The sequence below is a fragment of the Varanus komodoensis genome, unplaced genomic scaffold (genome assembly GCF_004798865.1).
Source record: "Varanus komodoensis strain SLA01 unplaced genomic scaffold, ASM479886v1 scaffold11, whole genome shotgun sequence".
In the NCBI taxonomy this organism is placed as follows: domain Eukaryota; kingdom Metazoa; phylum Chordata; class Lepidosauria; order Squamata; family Varanidae; genus Varanus; species Varanus komodoensis.
In genome coordinates this window covers 13,213,933-13,233,835 of record NW_025335317.1, presented here as the reverse complement: position 1 = coordinate 13,233,835, position 19,903 = coordinate 13,213,933, and the positions used below count along the sequence as shown (strand labels likewise).

Genomic DNA, 19,903 nt, shown 5'->3' with positions numbered 1-19,903 from the left:
TGCTTCAGGAAACAAGATGAACGCCTCCCTGCCAAAAAACCCCCCCACCACAACCCACCAACACTGTCATCTTTTACCAAACTCAAAGACATCATCAAAGTTTCTGCATAGTTTAAGCCACCGTACTTAGGCACTTCTCATTTTTATTACATTTTGCAGATATTTAAAAAAAAAACAACAACCTTCCTGTATCAGAAAAATGGATGTAAGACTGGAACACTGAATATTTATTCTGAGGAAAAGAAAAGGTTCCACATCCATCAGTGAAAATGTATACAGAGTGCAAAAGCCTGGTATTAGCATGTGACACCTTTGGGCAATGCCTGAGGGCTTGCTACTTTTTCTGGCATTCTTTTCAGCCTCAGGCAGCTGGATACAGGAGTCCCTGTTTTAACTCCCCATAATGCTCCAATACTCTCAGTTCAGGGCACTGCGGGAAATTGAAATAGTGGTTCCTAGACCCTATCACCCAACATGGGTCAGAAAGGTGTGGGCAGGGGGAGAGAAAGTTTTAAATGCCTCTCATGTAAGGTATAATCAGTGGGTCCAGCTGGAAATAAAAGGCACCGGAAAGATCCTGTTAGGAGCTCCAGACACCTTGCTTTTAGAGATATAGAGAGGGGTATATCAGGATGAGAGATGCTGTGGCTCTACTACCCTGGCGACTGAGTGGTAAAGATCCCGCCCTTTTGCAAATGACATCTAGCTCTGGACTAGATGGGGATCAGCCCCCTAGGAATTTCCTGCAGACTGGCAAGCAAACAAGCAGCCCACAGAGGGGGGAGAAGGTACAAGCTGAGGCTGAACCCTCATCCTCTCTGCATCTGAGGCCTCCTTGATGGAGTCGGAGGTACCTCATTTCTCTACTTGGCTTTCATCCTGGTTTCTTGACTGAGCAATTCAATTCATTCTTCGAGCCCGTGGTTGAAAGAAAGAGACTCGGTGTGCTTTTCCACTTAATAGTGTATCGGAACCTCCATGTTGAAAAGTAGTACCATTCCCAATGCCAGGGAAGCACTGTTGTTATCCTATTCTGGGAAGCCTTTGCTTTTGTTGCAACTTGACAAGACATTGTTATGTAGTGGCCACACACCAATGCTGGGAAATCTCTGAATAGTACCTATTTGGAGACACTAAAGACGAATACTTCCCTCTAGTTAAATATAGGATTTTGCCATGCAGAGAGGGCTGCAACACCCGAGAAGGATCATTCAATTAAAAAAAGTAAGATTAGTAACATAATGTATGTGCACATTTAACCAACTAATCAATCTGATAAAATTCTGATAATTTATTGTTGGAGAGCTTTATTGTTTGAAATGGTTGCACACTGCCTTGATGGCTTCTCAGCAGATCAGGTAATATATAAGTGTTAATAATACATAATAATAAATACATGATTCATTAGTTAAGATTTCTTTAATCGAGTGACAGCTCAATTAAAGCCCTATTTGCGCAGGTTTGTCTAATTACAATAATTGATGCTGTTAGAGATTCTCCTGGTTTTTGTTTTTTAATTGCAAACATCAAGGAGGCCTGCTACCACAAATGTTGGAATCCCAATATAATCAGTACATAAAATCACTGGATACAGCACATACAAACTCTCCTTAATCAAAGAATAGATGGGAAGTATATTGGCATCAGTTTTCCAAATTTTGCCTCGTGAGAACTGTGGCCAGAGTGTGAACACGGTGTTTGATGGCCTATCCCAGTGGTTCTTTAGAAAAAAGGTCTAAGACGAATACCTGATCTTCAAATAATTAATGATAGCGTGGGCTTGGTCCACAGTGAAGAACTCGAATCCACCACTTCTATCTGAATGACTCTGCCCGATTCCAGCCATCGCATTTCCAAGTTCTTGGATGTTTTCTTGCAGTGTCATATGCTGGGCTGCAGTTCAAACCAGAAAGACAGTTAACCACACTTATTTTTAAGACTTGGAAGATGTTATATCAAGCCTGCAAAATCATCCGAAATTTTCTCAATTGAATGAAATATTAATGCATATTATTTAAAAATCCATTTATTTGTGGATTTTAATAAATCAATTTAAATATAAACACAGGTTCTTCTAGAATAGGTTGTACTACTTACAGTGTACAGAACAGGAGTGAGCAACTGGAGACTCCCAAAACTCTCCGTCCAAACTTGTGAGTTATGTCAAAATCCTGTGACTTCTTCTATCCATTAAGAAAGTTCTAGCCTCTTGTGGCTAGTAAGGTTATTATAAGAATGTGATGGATTATATCTACAATGCATCTTCCCTTATTGTTCTATTATAATTTTAGAAATATGGCTAATTTTATATATCCATATAACTAGGGTTTGTTCTTTAAAAAAAAAAAAGCACACCAAACTGATTATTACTTTCTTTCCATAGTTCCATTTGGCTTTCTAGAGAGCATAAAAACTATCATAAACCCTAAAATGTGGCAGCCCTTTCAGCTATTCAGCCCCACTTTGTTTGCAGATGTTCAGGGTCCATGCTGTTCCCTGTAGCAAATGTCTTCATATTTGAGTGGGATGATCTTCCAACTACTCCAGAGCTATCGGTTTTCACTATGATGTGGTGCCAAGCTCTCTTTGTCAAGGGTAGGAAGACTTCAGTTTTGTGTGGTTTTCATTTTATTAGGATCCTTCTGGCCCAAACAATATTTTTGACATGTGCAAAACCAGATTGCAATACTCAGGCTCTACTAACAGTGAAGGCATAATTAGTTTGTGAATATATGCTGAGGATAACAAGTCATATAACCTAAAACTATAGTCTGTCCTAACCATAATTTATAATCCACACCATGGTGTGAGCTTTCAGACATACAGCAAGTGAATAATGGTTTCTCTTTTGTTTTCACTTGCCATCTACTCAGCATTCCACCCTGTACGTTCTTCACTCCTGTCTCTGTTGGAGCAGCAACTTCTTAAGATAGAGCGATGGGCCTAACCATGAAATGTCCACTGTCTGTGAATTCAGACACAACAACAAACCAGTCAGCACCAACTATTAACTGTGTGAAACAGATTCTGAAAAGTCATCAGTACTCCTAATATGGCAGGTTAGTCCTCTCACAAAGGATATGATGTAGCTAAATTCCAACTCATTTCAACAGGAAAGATTTAACAACATCCTTAACTTCTTCACTTAAATCATGGCTATTCTCAAGTAAGAAAAATGAATGTGAGAAAATCAGTTTCCACATCAGAAAGAATTTTGGATTGTGGCCATTATCTGACCCACATATAAAGCAAATGATTTATACCTTGTAGATCAACTTTCAAAGAAAAAGATGATAAAACAATCTATAGCTAAATAGTAAAAGGGCATGCAGAAAGTTTTTAACAACAGGAAATGGTGGCCAACCCTACAGAACACTGCATTTAAAGCAGTGGCTCTCAGGTTTCTCTTCAATCCACTGAATAATGTCCTGTAAGTAATTGTGGGTAGTAAGTTCTAACTAGAATAAAATGAACAACCCATGGAAGTATGGGACACTCAGAAATAAAAACAACTTTGAAATAGTATTTATTTCAATAAAAAAGTAATGACTTTATAAATGCTCAAGTGAAGTCTTAAAGTAGAAAATCAAACAAAACTTACTGTCAAGGTTCTCCAACAGCAAATTTAACAGAGTCAGAAATCCTCCAATTTGCACAGGTGTGAATTCTAATGCTTTAGCCCACCAAAATCCTGAGACGTAATAATCCAATAACACAGCTTCTTTCAAAGATGTCAAACGTTCTTTCAAATTAAGAAACTCTTCCAAACTTCTGTGGTTAAAAATGGTGATTACCCAAAACTGGAGCATAAAACCACACTGGAACACTTAAGTAACTATAACACTACTTGTAAAAGAGTAGATTAAACAGACAAATTCTGTGATCTCTGATCTGGTGACCTGACTCAAAGCATTACCACATGCTTCTTGGGAACATGGCAAAGTAAGCACTACACCACAGATTCAGGCTTAATTTAGTAGAGACAAGTTTTAATTAATTATTGTACTATTGCCATGTTGTAGGATGCCCTGAGCTTTGGAAGGGCAGGATATAAATTAAGAACATTAATTAACTCAGTTTAATTTTGTACAGTCCTCCTAAATAAACCCACATGGGGAAAAACATCAGATACATTCCCTAACAGTGACAATTCAACACAAGAAAGACAGTGCAGTGATTCTGCACGGGTTCAAAGGATTCTAAATAAGGGCAGGTTTCTCTTTGTATGTATTTCAAAAAGACTCTGGTAAGATTTTATGTAAGTATGTAGCCCATTATTTCAACGGAGGGAACTAGCAAGAGTAATGTCTATCTATGTTTAAGGATAAATTCAACAGATTTACTTTTGAACTCCTGCTATATCTTGTTCCAAAAGAATGGACACCTGAGTAAAGGAAAGAAAGTTCCAAGCCATTGGCACTTCATCTTGTTCCATTTTGTCTTCTTCCTGTAGCAAGAAAATATGTTACAATAGCATTCACACACACAGAACACATGTTTCATCTTAAGGATCTCTCTTAATCAGTGCATAAAGAGAAACAATGGCTGGTGCCAACCCCAATTTAGCAGATTTGAGACAGCAGGCATAATAGGCAGATAAGTGAAAATTAATTTGTCTTACATTTGTGAATGAAGCATTTTTTCACAGAATGCAATATTGCAGTACAGAAATTTCAGTTTTTTCTAGACCAGAGGTCCATGATCTGCAGACTGGGGACACAAGCAATCTTCAATCTGATTACATGTGTTCATTGACCTAATTTCAGAAGCTCTCAGCAAGCAATCTGCTTTGTGTGAAAAGTGATCCGTCCGTCACTTAGTGGTCCATCGCACAGGAAGGAAAATGGGAGAAGGGGTGACTACATATATTTTGGCTTCATCCACCATCAGCATATGGCTTCAGCAAATTACTCTGGAATGCATGAGGTTCTCAACAGAAAAAAGATCTCAGTCCCTACAGTATGTATAAATCAAGGTCTGAAAGTCTAAACCAATGAGAATTATACTATGTTGGTACTACTGGTGGTCCTTAGTACGCATTCAGGAAGCTCACCAAGACTGTAATGAAAAAAGAGAACAACACTGAACATGCAGAAGTTTCTTTACCGATGCTAGGGCAGCAACCTACTTAACTCCTAGAAGCTCTTTTCCCTTATTTCCTATTTTCCTCCACCTTTTCTTTTCTCCCAAAGGCGAGAGCTGTTACAATGTCTTGCTGAGTCTGGGCTCTATAATGTAATATAGAAATATATAAGTATCTATTCATAAATCACATATATATTGTAATTAATTAAAATAATAATGTGCACTTCCCTTAAGAAAAATGTAAACTTTACCTACAACTTCAGGAATTAATTTCCCCTCCAAAAATACTTGCTGTGAACTCCGTTCAGAGTTCTTAATGTCCTTACAGACAATATTTAAATGCACAGATCCATCAAATCCTCCTAGAACAATTCAGCAAGGAGGAAACTGATCTCTCTTCAAAAGGAACCAATGGTTTGTTTGTTTGGTTTGTTTGTTTGCTTGCTTGCTTATTCTTTCATTTATGTCACCTATTATCATAGTCTCAAAGTGGTGTTTATGTGCTAGATTCCAAATCAATTATTTTTATGTAACTTTCATAGTTATAAAAGCTATATTAAACCCAAAATGTGCCTCTGCATATAATTGAAATAGTATAACAGCAAACAGGTTCACTGTTCCTAAATATACATTTATTGTTGAAAGCCTCAAATTATCCATGTTATCACCAGGTAGCTAAAATTCAAAAGCATCTATTTTTGAACTGTTCTGTTTCTTAAACAAGGAAGCTTACCAAGAATAGCTGTGCTGATTTATAGTTCCACTCAAAATAGAAATGCCATGTCCTACAAGACAAAGTCAATATGACGAGGAAGACATTTCTCCCCTTCCCTTTAGAATTACAAGCAATTATAAAAGAAAAGAAGACCTTCTTTGTAAATGACTCTGCAGAACTGCATGAATTTTCAATTAGAAATGTATACATACAACCTAAGTTGTACTGGTATAGCTATTACTAATTCATATCTAATTAACAACAAAAAGGTGAAAAGCCAAATTCTTAACACTGGATATAAATCCAAAAACCATTACCTCTAGTGAATTTCTGTTATAGATGGTTTCCCCAGTTCAGAGATCCATGTACACTCAAATTTTAAAACCCATCTCTTCCATTCACAAAAAATTCCATTTATTTCTCAACCCTCCTGAGATGCCATGCATAAGGGACAGCATATAAAAGTTTTAAACAAACAAACAAACAAATAATGTCTGTGGTGATGTCCTAGGTTTATAAGTGACTGCTGGATCAAAGCAACTACCACATTTTGGATTATGAGTTTTTAGTCCCCTTGACAGGAACATTTTAAATGAAAGTATACTTTGTCTAACATCTGTCCTAGACAAACTAGTGGAAAGTGTTATTAAATTCTGCTGGCTCAGACGCAGTGCCAGTTTTTATCCAGCAGAGATTGGTCAGATACTTCCAGGAAGCCCACAAGAAATGCATGAAGGAAAAAGCTTTCCTCATCATTTGTTTTCCCAGTCCAGGAATTAAAATTCAGGGGCATGGAGGTATGACTTATCTATCATGCATATAAATATCTGAAGGAATTTCATGTATTAGAGGGAGGAGACCTTGTTCTCCATCACTCCAAAGAAATGAAACCAGTGGGTGGAAAATGTAAGGATGCAGAAGTCACCTAAACACTAGAAGAAACTTCTCAACGGTAAGAGCTGTTTGACAATGGAATAATCTGCTTTAGGAAGTAAAAGACTCTCCATTACTGGAGGAATTTAAACAGAAGCCTTCTGTCAAGAATGCTGTAGATTACTGCACTGATTAGGGGGTTAGACTAGATGACCTTCCAACGCTATGATTATAATTATTCTTTCTGCAATGAAATTGTCAGGTTCCCCCTTGAAAGTTGCTTAAGCTTGTGGCCATCACCATATCTTGGGGCACAGGTTAACCAACAGTTCAATTCTACACACATCTCCTCAAGAGTAAGTCCCATTGCTTGTAATACGACTTACTCCCAGGTAGGGTGATATAGGATTACAGCCTAAGTCAGGTTAAGCAATTTGTAACCCCAAACATCTTGGGAGTTACGACTTCCATCAGCCTTAACAAACATTGCCAATGGTGAGTGGCTATGAGCAGCTGTAAACCAAAACATCTGGAGGGCCACAACTTGACCAGTCCAGGCTAAGCTTTGCACAAAAAGCTTTTATATATAGGCCTATGCTGAGTATATGATCCATCAATTTCACTGGATGCCCCTCGGTTCTAACATGAAGAGAAATGGAGCAAGCTCTTTCCCTATCTACTTTATGCATGATTTTAATAAACTATCATATTCATATGTTATATTTTTCAAAAACAACAAGTCCCAAATATTTTCCTATTCCAAGCTCCAGCCTCTTGATCTTTTCAATTGCTCTTTTCTTACCTTCACCAGTCCTACAGTAATATTTCTAAGATGGACAAAAATTATTCACAGTATTGCAAATGAAGCTTACCCCTGATGTATACAGGCTGTCCTATTTTTCAGTCTCTTTCCTAACAATCCATGCCATGGGATTTGCCTACAACCACACAGTATTGTTTGCAAGATTAAGCTATTCACCACAACCCAAGATCTCTTTCCTGGTTTATCAGATTCCACCAATTATACCAGAGAAGCTGGGACTTATTCCCCTAATGCATGTTACTTTTCATTTGAATTTCATTTACAATTTTGTTCCACCTTTTACTCAGTTTGGAAGGATAGTTTAGGAGCCTGAGTTACCACTGCCCTGAATAAGTTGGTATCGTCTGCAAAACTGGTTATCTTACTTCTCCACCTGATCATTCATAAACAAATATCACCAGTCCGAATCAGCAATACACAAGTCCTGGTATAGTCCCAAGCAGCAGTATGATCCCTATACAGTTTGGGAGCTCAACTGCTTATTGCCTCCCACTGTGATAACCGTCTGAGTGACAGTGCAGTGCAGCGGTTAGTGTTGGGCTGGGACTGAGGAGGTACCATTTCCAGGGCCCACTTAGCTATGAAACCCTCTGGGTGGCTTTGGACCAATCACTGACTCTCACCCTAACCTACCTGAAGGGTTCTAATGAGGAGAACAACTATGTAAGCCACCTTGGTTTCTCACAAAAGGAAAAAAATCAGGATCTACATGTAATGTGAATATGATGGTGTAGTAGTAATAATAATGTCCCAAGTCTCTGCTTCCTGTTCTGTAACCAGTTTCCAATCCATAATGTGTTTTATCCAATTACTGCTAAAAAAGGAGCCTTTCATTATAATGTAAACAGTTTCACTTTAAAGAATTCACAGGTTTATGTAGCTTCAGATACATACTTATTTTTATTTTGCTCATTAGCCCAGTTGAATTAGTTTTCAGCAACCCTTTCTGAAAAAGGTGGTTCAGGCAATGTTACTGGCTCAAGAATTTCAATAATGAAGACCGTTACTTGAAAATTTATCCAAACTTTTTCAGTAATAACTTTTCCACACCCATGTCACTTAACAATTTAGCTTCCTGGCTGCTTTCTGCGTTCTGATGTGTTTCAAAAAATGGTTTGCTTATATTAACATCCCCCTTGGACTATTGGTACTCAACAGCGAAAGAGTGTCTGAGTAGCTTTTAAACTTCATTCTGGGAGAAAGCTGACAGAAACTGCAGAAGACTTGAATTGAGACCATCTATCCCTTGGTGATGACGGTAAAAATATTTCTAGTCACCAAAATGGGGTAGAACAGGGTAGAACTTAGCAATAGTCATACTGAAAGATATGATGGCTGCTTCTGGAGATCAAAGTGTTTGCTGTAAGGTGAATTACACATGGAAAGGCCATTTGGAGCGGGACACAATCTACAGAAGTTTATATGCTAATACTAGAAACCTCCAAACCAAGGTTAGGGAATGGAACTGCATGGTGCAAACAGAAGACAGGAACTTATAGCAGGCATATCAGAGATGTGGCAGATTACAGAGAATCCAGGAAAAAGAGCAGATATGCCATTAATGGAGATGTTTTATTTTCCTACTTTTATGTGATTCCTTGCAATTATTTTTTCAATAAAACCTTTGAGGTTTACCAAAAATAAGCATTTAAATTCACAGACTTTTCCTAACAGAGTCAGCTTTTGTACTATAACCACAAATTGCATTTTTCTAGATCACAGTTCCAAATCCTGATGAGAATCTAAGGTGTTGACCTATTGCATCTATGATAAAAGGATCTGAATGCAAGAAAATGCAAGCACTTCCCTTAACTAAGTCCAAATAAATTGCACTATTAATCCTTGCACAACCTGAAGTATTGCACTTTAGGCAACTTGATTGACTGTTAACCCTTCATGCCCAGTGTTTGCTGTACAGTACTTTTATTTTATTAACAAAGTTGATTGTACATTATTTGTATCTGTCTCTGGGCTTTAAATAAATGTTCTGACCTGAAAGCTTCTCAAGACTGTGCTTTAAAAATATATATAGCAGCATAACTTCCTGCTGTCATTTCTAATACTTTCTTTAAATGATAGTTTCCTAACTTTTTGTTAAAGGAAGCCACCAGTATATTTCTGGTTTAACTAGAATACTGCTCTTAGGAACCCTGGGGACCCTCAGAAGCCTGTCAAGCTTTCCTCAATAAGAAAATAATGAACAGCAGACAACTACTTGAAAAATTGCTTCCCCATCATTACCAATCCCCCTCTACAATGCATAGCTGTAGGGGAATGCTGGTCATATTTGAGAAGACATGAAGCAAGTTCGCACATCATGCTAAGCCACTAACACTTACAATATTACCCATTTGCTAACACGCTGAAGTCCCATGTATATATTAATGTGCTTTAATGCTCCATTTCCCACTTAAAATGCTACCACATCCTCTCTAGCTAGTGTTCAGAAATTCTGTCCCAGATGATAGACCCCATTGCCCTGTGCTGTGTAGACTCAGATACAGTTCCTTCAAAGTCCACTCAATCTACTGAAAACGGGGGTCTAGCACAAAATTGACAGCTGGGGGTCATCGTGGCAGTGAGCTGGCAAAGGACAGTGTAATGGTTAGCATAGAGAGACCAGAGATTACATGAAAAAGGATGAAAGAACAGCACCATATGGATTTTCTAGAAGCTTTTTTTCCCAGCTGCAGAAAAAAACACTCAACCTAGTTGCTGGGAATATTAGCTCAGAAGGAACAGGGGCATCTGAGGGATGGATACAGTAAATGACATAATTGTCCCTGCTCATCTAAAGGTGTTAGTAATAAAGTCCTCTTGTATTTATGCTTTTCAAGTTTCACCAAAATGCACCTCTCTGGATTCTGCAGTAGCCTTATGGACACTGGTACTGGGATTCGTAGTAGTATTTTCATTAACACAAACACTCATGCTTTGTCCCACCTTGTTACTTTTACCGCAGTCCAGAAACAGAGGAGTATGAAAAATATAAGCTTGTGTAAAAATGATAGGGCTTTTTCCGGATATTGTCAGATTCACCAGTGATCACAGAAGGGGACAATGAAAAGAATGATCCTCTGACAGATGCTAAAATGTTTTCACATTTAATGTTAAACATCATGCCTACATTTCACAGATGGTATGTAGTTGGTCTCCTTCTACCAACGGAAGGCATCCATCAGCAGAACATGGAAGGGGAAGATTTTTAGGATCTGCAGCTGCCTCAATACGCTGTGGAAGAGACCCTTTGGAACAGTGTGGGAGATGCTGCAGGGGTACTATCTGAAAATGGTCCCCCACCCCATTATATTGGTGGATGTCTGGAACCAATGGGACACCACTGGAAACCAGTCTATGACCTTGTGAGAAAAAAATGGTGGAAATGAATTTGATCATAAATCAATTTTAAAAAGCAGGTACTAGCACAATTAAGACTGCATTTTTTGCATAAAATTCATGCACACCAAGAAAGGAGGAAACACCCAAGAGACACATCTGAAGCTGGTGAATAGATTAGGATTAAAAATGTTGAAAGCAAGCGAAATGAATCTAAGTTATATATTGCCAGTTGCTAAATGGCTATAATATGCGTTGCAAAGCATTATGGGAAGAGCTGCAACTCAACATGTCTTACATGCAGAAAGTCCAAGGTTCTCCAAATAGTACTGAGAATAACTCCATGCACATGATCACAGGAGGGAAATAAGCCACGGTGGTGGCTTATTTTGCCGGACACATGTATGTACCACTTTACGACTCTGCTACAGCCTATAAATTCTCCATGGCTTGTTACCATGGTAACAAGCCACCCACCCTAGGTTTGCATGACAAGGCAAGCTGTGCCAGCAAGAGCAATTAAGGGAGAAGCTCCAGCATGTTACCAGCACACACAGCAGGGGAAATTAGACACTGTGGCTTATTTCCCTCACTAGACAGACCAGCGATCTGACTCAGTATAAGAAAGCACACCATGTTTCTGTCTAATTATACACCAGTATGTTTTAACAGTTACATTTTTGTTAAAAACTGCCCAAACTAATCAAGAAATCCCTGATGGATTATTGACCTGATTAAAGACCATGTTTTCGATCGTATTTTGTTTGCAGGTGCACAGTGTGATCTAGTATGTTATTTTACTACCATAGAATACTGTGTAGGATTGCAGCCATAAATACCATGATTCAGAAGTCTGAAAGTCTGCTTCTATGTGCATTTACTCATAAGTCAGTTTGTGAGAGCTCAGTGGGACTTAATCTCAATTAAGGGTTCATAGGACTGAAACCTGAAGCTAAACTGTCTTCCTTTAAAGATATGAATGTAAGCATCTATTTACAAAACAGCTAAAATCACTAGGCACAAGAAAAATTTGGAATTAAACAGGCTGTGCCTGTAGCTTTACAATCAGACAAAATACATCAAGAAGGAAAGCGAAGTAAAAGTGAAGGTGGATCAGTCAGGAAGAATCACAGGCAAGAATACTTGTCTCTTCAGGAAGTGGTGAAATATAATAACAACAGAAAGGAGTCAGATAAGGGAAATTGCTTTTCTATTTCTGCTGGATGTTTGGATAAACCTGAAAAAAGTGTGAATGAGAGAGTGAATTTTAAGTTGTATTTTGGCCTTACACATAAATCAATAAAAGTTGCTAGCCTAGTTGCTAGTAAAAATTGCTAGCATCTGAAGAAGCTGGTGTCCTGCATTTTCCATGCTGGTTATGAAGAGAAAGCCTTCTTCTGCAGCTAGTGCAGAAACCAGGTGAGCTGGTGAAGGAAAGACTGGACAATCCATCCTTCCTCTGTCAACTTTCTTACATCACTGCACATGGAGCTCCATGCACTTACTTAAATGAAGTTCCCGGCTGCTGTGTTATTAAACACTATACAAATACACTCATTGATGATTTTAGGCAGGTGATTATAACCTTTTTATTCCAGCAGCCTCTTACTTTGCTTAAATTTCTATCAGCTTGTGTGCTTGTTTTGTTGACTTGTTATAAAGCCAGGGAGTATTTAAACTTCTTTTAATTAGATTGTCAATTCTGTAAATCATCCAACGAGCTCCTTTAGAGATGAAAAACCAGTATATAAATATGTTTTATGTAAATTAATAAATACCTCTATAATTGTCATCCTTTTGCTAATAGGTTTCCTGAGTCCCTAGCAGTTGAATGGCAAACCATAATTCTTGGAACCTTTTCTGTTGAACATGATACCGTGTTGAGGCAATATCATGTTGAATAGCTTCTGGGCAGCTATTACGATATAGGCACCCTATTTTGAAAAATGACAGCAACCCACTAATCCAAGCTATACTTTTTATTCTTTTAACTGATAGAAGCCATTGCTTTAATAGCTTCACAACAGTCAGAATTAAAAGCTGAAGCTCATCCCCACATAGAATGCAATGATGTAAACTTTCACCCACAAAGCAAGTAAGTGATGGGGGAAACCATGTGATAATTACATGGTTACATTAATTAGCCAGTTTTGCTAAGGATCATGTTAATATGCTACACTTCATGAGGTCCTAGATTCAAGTCTTGCCACTACCACAAAGTGGCCTTACGCAAATGTCTCCGTCAAACTCAGCCATTTCATCTACAATGTCAGCATAACAACTCGTTGCCTAGCCTACCTTGCAGCACTGTTGTAAGGATAAAATGGAGGACAGTGCAAGCCACCTTGAGTTCTTTGTAAGAGGAAAAAGGTGGCATATAAATAAAAAAATAAAAAGAAACGTACTTCACAGGGCTGTCACAAAGATTACAAGATGGAACCATGTCTGATACACTTTCAACACTCTTTAGTGTCATATAAGCAGTTCCCCATCAGCCTACTCATGGCAGCTATATATTATCCCTAATATCAGAGGATCCTGAATACCAGTTAAAAGGAAGATGCTGTTGCGTCCATGCTCTATTTGTGGGGTTTTCACTGGGCATCTTGGTGGCCACTGTGGAAAAAAATGACAACATAAACACACTCCAGCTACCATATGTTGTTATAATCCACAGTGGCTTGTTGGATCCTACAAACAACCCTAGCCTGTTTCTTACTAACAAGTCCCACCGAATTCAGGTAAATGTATACAGGATCACGGCCCTATGTTAATGTCCAGTTAACCTGGGCCAGTGTAGTGTAGGGGTTAAGAGTCCAGGGCTGGGACTCAAGTGATCTGGGCTGTAGTCCTCACTCAGCCACAGAGTTAACTGGGTGACTTTGGTCCACGCATAGAACCTCAGTCCAACCTACCTTACAGGGTTGTTGTGAAGATAAGACAGAGAGGAGAATTATGTAAGCTGCCTTGAGTTTTGATCATCCAAACGGCGGGATGTATTTAAAATAAATAAACTGCTAACATGATTGTTATTTAATCAAATGTTATATTTTAATAAATTGATAGGTGTTTTACATGAGATATTGGAGCCTCGAACTCTTCAGAAAGAAAAGACGACATCCTTTTGGGAAATGGCAGCCGAGGCCACCCAGTGCACGAGGTTCCCCGAAGGGCGGCAGCCAAACGACGCGTGCGGACCTTCCTTAGCTACTCGCCAGTAAACCCACTGAGCTGCCCGGGACCGGCTGCTTGGGAAGGCCGGGCGGCTTGCGACGGCCGTGCAGCCGGCGTGAGGCGAGGAAGGAGCGCTCGGGGCGGGGTCGCGGGCCCGGCCTGGGGAGGGGGCACCGAGGCCGGCTGCCAGATCGGGCTGGCCGGCGGCCTCCTACCTGCGCGGAGATACTTTCCGGCTCTTTCTCCCTCGCCTTGTCCTTCTCCTTGGCCGCCATGTCCGCCTGCCCGAGCGTCGCGGCGTTGCCCCGGGAAGCGGCCGGGGCGGAGCTGGAGGCCGCTCCCCGAGCCGCCCGCCCTCCCGCTGCCCTTTCCGCGGCCTCTCGGAGAAAGTTCAGCTCGGAAAAGCCTACAACTCCCAGCAGGCCCCTGCCCCGCGGAGCGAGGCCTGCTGGGAGTTGTAGGCCTTCGCAGGCTGCGCCCTTCCGAGCTGGCGTGTCCGCGGAGCGCCCCTTCCGCTGGCGCCCTGGTCGCAGCCGTGCCCCGCGAGCAGAGGCAGGCCGTGGAAGGGCTGGTATCTTCTCGGGAAACCGAGGGGCATTTCCGCGGCAGGCGCCGGCGCCCCTTCGCGCCGGCCTCGCCCTTCTCTCGGGCCTCCCCAAGCGCGCCTGATGCGGCGTGGCCCACGGCTGGGCTGCCCGCTCCCGTCTTCGAGCCGGCTCGGGGGCTTGGGCCCAGGCCTCCTGGAGTTCAACCCCCAGTGCTCCTGGCCGTGGGGCCTGCGGGCTGGGGCCGAGGCGGAATGGATTAGTCCTCCTTATTTGAAACCATATTTGAGTTTGATGGCTTATTTATTCCTTTATCGCATGTGTATGCTGCCCTGTAGCCAAAGGCTCTCTGGGTGGCTCACAGTACAATATAAATATATTTAAAATACAGATAAAATAAATGATGACAAACAAACCATAGAAGATAATAAAACTACAATACTACAGAGGGTGCCAAAATGTATGCACATTTTAAGAAAGGAAAAACTATTAAAATTGTAATAATACTAGTCACGTTTGACTTCTGCAATTACAAGGGGTGCTCAAAGTGGCTACCATCAGCATCCAGGTGCTTCTGATTACGGTGAACTACTGCTTGAGCAACGTTGACCAAAGTGTCCACTTGTATTACTGCACATACCGCTTCAGTTTCTTCCTGATGTACCACCATCTTTTGAGCAAACATCATACTACACATTGCTACCGTGATTCAATTCAGATTCAAAAAGTAATACATAGATAACATCTCTTAAAATGTGTATACATTTTTGGCACACCTGGTATAATTACAACCATACATATAGGAAACGGGAGGAAAATAAACACAATATGACCAATAAAAGCATAAACAATACAATAAACCAGCAGCAAACCAATAATCCAGTCTAAAACAGATACTAAATAAAAAAGTCTTGACTTGGCACAGAAAGCGAGATAAAGTGGGTTGAATCCGTGTAGGTTTACTTAGAAGAAAGCCCCCATCACTCCTGTATGCTGTAGGATTTGCTCCTAGGGCAATGAGTTTAGGATCTGAATAATCTTGGCTCATTACTTTTGGGAAAATTTGCAATAGTCCTAATAAAGATGATAATGCTAAAGGACTGGCACAAGTATCTGTCATTTTTGCATTTTTAAGGAAGCGATCTGGGCATGCTGGGAGTTGAAAGATTTCCCACCATTTAAACATGCATTGCATTGCATTGCATTGCATTGCCTATGAGAAATGTTTCAATAATTCATCAGGGTGGCTAAAGTGTGGGAATATGCAGAGCAAACCTTGTTCTGTGTTCCTGAATGTATTCCACCAAGATTCTTTAATCAACTCACCCTGCATCAGTATATCATGTAATATCTATTATAGGCATATAATCATACCCTTAATGTGGAATAATTACTGTCTGTTTGCTATTATTCCTTACCCTCAACCACTCTGGTTGTAGGAAGAGGCAAATTAAAACTTCAAGGATAATTTAAATGAATTAATCAGAGTATGACCATCCTCTCACACAATATCCAGATGAACTCGATCATATTCATATAGCTTGCAGAATACAGAGCATTGGGAAATTGTCCTGCAGTCACATTTAATTCTCCGCATTTTTCTTCAGTCTTGCAGAAGCAAGCTGTGTCTGTAGCTCAAAATAGTATCTTTAATTGACAATAATATATGTGTATTTAGCTGAAGAGGAAGTAACTGCAGCTATGCCAGCATCAGCTGCAGAACATTACAGGGAATTTATATAGAAATTCACGGGGTTTCATCTACACCATCTCAAATGCTGTAACTAATTCCACAAAACACCACTGGATCCAGTTGCCTGTGCCCTGTTATAATGGACCACATGGTTTTGAGCTAATCTGGTTGGTGGATATGTATGCAGAGAGGTCAGAGGAGCTCTGAAACAGTGAAAGAAGGGATGATCTAACTCACACAGGCAGCATTTTTAAAACCATAAATCACAGTCTTCACTAGTAAGGTAATGGGGTTTTGCTTGCATCTTGCGGCACAGATTAGAAGGTCAGGTATAGTTCTTTGTGTCTTGCACGGGATGGAGCCCTTGCTCACAACTTGCAGAAAGCAGCCTGCAGCTGAGAAACAAGGACAACTCTTAAATGAGTCACAAAGATCCCTAAAAATCCAGCCTGTGTATTGCTAGATTTTGGCAGATTTTGTTACACAAATCTGCCAGCAATGGCTGTATATCTAACTTAATGACTTCATGGCTAAGTGCCCAGTTGTTCAAAGAAGGTGTGGGAAGGTTGACTCTACAGCGTACTCAGGCCATTTCCCTGCTTCTTCACATTCCCTTATAGGTCTGGATTTTTTATTTGCCATGCACAAATCAAGAGGACATTCCCAGTTGGAGGGCAACCCATGGCATTGTGCAACTATTCTGTCTTTCCCTCCTTAGGACACAATCTTATGCAGGCCTAGAAAGAAAAAAACCATATAATATGCATGGGATTGCACCCAGTACAACCTGAAAGTGCATAAAGAGTTCAAGAGGAGGAGTCCCAATGCCACACTTCCCAGCCCATTTGGACTCCTTAAGGTAAAATGGGCAACCTGCTTCCGAGGTTGGCAGTGAATAAAGCAGTGATTTTCCACCTGATGTATTGTTACTATCTGATGTGATTTAATACCTGATGATGAAGATGGACTACGTCAGGACAGTACCTGAAAGAAAAAGAAAAAAAAATCCCAAGCATTACGTTCTGCTGGCAGTACTTGGCAGTTTTACAACACAGCTGTTACCAGCTACTGCCTCCGTGATTTAAACATCAGAAATATTCAAAACCCAGTTTGGAGTTAAGTTGTCATCACGGTGTTCAGTGTTAACAGGTGTAATAACAAACTACACTTCCCACAGAAGGGGTTCAAAATAGCATCTTAGTCCCCAGAGAGTCAGTCCTTTGAATAGACAGAGTGAGGCAAAAGGTGCTGTGGGTTTGGAGCACAGAGTGAGGTGTTGGAGGACATGCTGCATGGACCATGCAGTCTGCCCTGTACCCATTAAAGTAACCTTTCACCCTCAAATTCTGCGGAGGGCGCTGTCCCATCACTGTGCAGAAGTAACATTCACCTGCCAGGCCGGGTGGCTTCTGCGTGTCGAACTGGGGAGTGAGAATGTCATTGCCTTGGCCCAGCCCTTAGGGAAACTGCCCTGATGATGTTTTTTCCTACACTACCCCAAAGGCCCCCGAAAGAAGTCTGCCTGGTGCTTTCATTACCAGTGTGTTATTTATTCATTTATTAAAAGCTTTTATATACCATCCACTGCAAGCGTCTTGGGCTGGTTTTGGTGCCAGGTGGAGACTGTTGTATTCTCCAGGATATATATTGTGAATTTTCCATTGCTGTTCTAAGCTGCTATACCTGCCCATATTGTTGCATTGTAGTATTTTTTGGTGTGGGCTATTTTAATGGAAATGCGCACTATCCAGAGGCCGTAACAGGGCTATAGGCGCAGTCTACACATTTAAGAATAAATAAATATTGTGAGAGGCCCTGAACCACACTGGAGGATTGCCACAGCTGTTTTTCATCATAACCCAAACCCAGTTTCCACAGAGCTAGAATTGCAGTGGTGACCAGTCACGGGTTGTTCATCTTGCCTCAGAGCTGCACATACCACCAGCTCCAAGATAATGTAAGAACACATGACAAAACTCCATCTCTTTGTGCTTTTAGTATTTACTGAATCTCTCCCTCTTTAGAAATGCGTACAGGTGTGCACCTTACGTGTTGCTCTGCAGGACGAACATTTTTTATCCTAAATTCACAGACGGTGACTGAGACAATAGCATAAATCATGACTACAGCAGATCACAGATGACCAGCCGTATTGGCCAGCAGACTTACAGGATCATAAAGTAATTAACATCAAGCGCTGGGAGTGGTCAGGAGAGAGAGCTGGCTACAGGATGTAAAAGAATGGATCTTGATAGTGATGAAAGGATGATTTGAAACAAGGAAACAGGAGGAGTAAAAATGTAACAAAGAAATTCCTTAGCCAAAAGGAGGAGGGGGCTGAGATCAGATAGCAGGAGGGAACTGCCAGGTAGACAAGGTAGCAGGATACTTGCTTAAGGACCTCGTGACGATTAACAAACATAGCCTGCATAGGAAATAAGCTCATTATAATTCACCTGGGAGGGAAGAACAGGTATTAGAGTGGCACAGATTGGTGGACGGAAAAGATTTGTAACCTTCCCGTACGCTGGCCAATGAGGGGAAGAAGAGGAGGGACGGAGTGGCAGGGGACAGGGCATAAAAATGGGATGTGAACATGTGCTTGGTGAGCTGGCAAGGGAAAGGAAGCTCTCCAACTCCCTTTATTGCAATAAAGTTTCAAAAAGAACTCTGCTGCTTGAAATATTTTTCTTTTCTGAAGGAACGTCAAGAGTGTTTCTAACAGATCCTCTCTAAAACAGGGTCATGGAAGAACTGCAGTCCTAAGTGTTCAACCTAAGCTTAGGCCAGACTTGGCAAAACTGATGTGTAAGCCTTGGGAAGGAAGTTAACTACCTTGAGTAGTAATTGAGAAATGACTGCCTTGATTTACTGCCATCAGCCTTGTACTTTATTAACACTTTGCACTATACAGGAACTGCTCTATGGATAAATGGAACAATTCTATGTGAGCCTTTGGTTCATTGCTGTGATTCTGGACTAGATAGATTTTAGCTGATCCCACACAGTACTTTTCCTGTCTTTTATGTCTCTGAATTAATCGAGGATGAATTAAATATGTGTAAAAGTCACATCTATAACTGAAGGTGGTCCTAGTCTGTGTTTGGGTTTTGTTTTTTGCTTACAATGGCAACCAGTTCACTTTCACAGAACCTTAAAAGCAAGGAGGCTAATAGATTTTTAAAGGAGATTTCTCACTAAAGTACAAGGTTACTCTGTCTAGACTGTTTCCAGAAACAATGAATGCATTGTGATTTAAACCTATCTCTTACCATAGGAACATTCACAAATTGAGCAAATGCATAATCCAACATAGTGAAAGCCACCTGAGACACGAAAAATGTTCCCTTTAGAGTAGGGATGGAGGACGTGTGGTCCTCCAGATGTTGTTGGACTGCAACTCCATCCGCCCTAGCCAATAGTGAGCGATGATGGGAGTTGGAGTCTAACAACATCTGGACAGTCACACATTCCACCTTCCAGCTTCAGTGTGCTGTTGCCAGGACTGAGCCAGGTGGACCAATGAACTGAATCAATATAACTTCCTCTGTTCCCGGTAGTGGTGAAATAGGGGTCACCCATTATTTCTCCAGATCACCCTCATTGATTTCCCACACCTCAAGTTTCAAATTGATGTTCACTTATTGTCAAGTGGTCAC

At 40.6% G+C, this 19,903-nt stretch overlaps 1 protein-coding gene across 3 annotated transcripts in view; it reads right to left on the bottom strand.

The window, feature by feature from the left end:
• Positions 1 to 14,308, bottom strand: part of CABCOCO1 (ciliary associated calcium binding coiled-coil 1) — a 61,811-nt gene extending 47,503 nt beyond the window's left edge. For 2 of the 3 annotated variants that reach the window (XM_044420396.1, XM_044420398.1), the window contains exons 1-4: positions 14,222 to 14,308; positions 4,344 to 4,447; positions 3,602 to 3,771; positions 1,749 to 1,893 (exon numbers count right to left, since the gene is read on the bottom strand). In XM_044420396.1, coding sequence (XP_044276331.1) covers positions 1,749 to 1,893; positions 3,602 to 3,771; positions 4,344 to 4,447; positions 14,222 to 14,281 — 479 coding nt within the window. In that variant the 5' untranslated portion in view covers positions 14,282 to 14,308. Of the gene's footprint in view, positions 1 to 1,748; positions 1,894 to 3,601; positions 3,772 to 4,343; positions 4,448 to 13,378; positions 13,449 to 14,221 lie in introns of all 3 variants that reach the window. The other variant, XM_044420397.1, reaches the window with a different exon arrangement.
• Between the last annotated feature and the right edge of the window lie 5,595 nt (positions 14,309 to 19,903).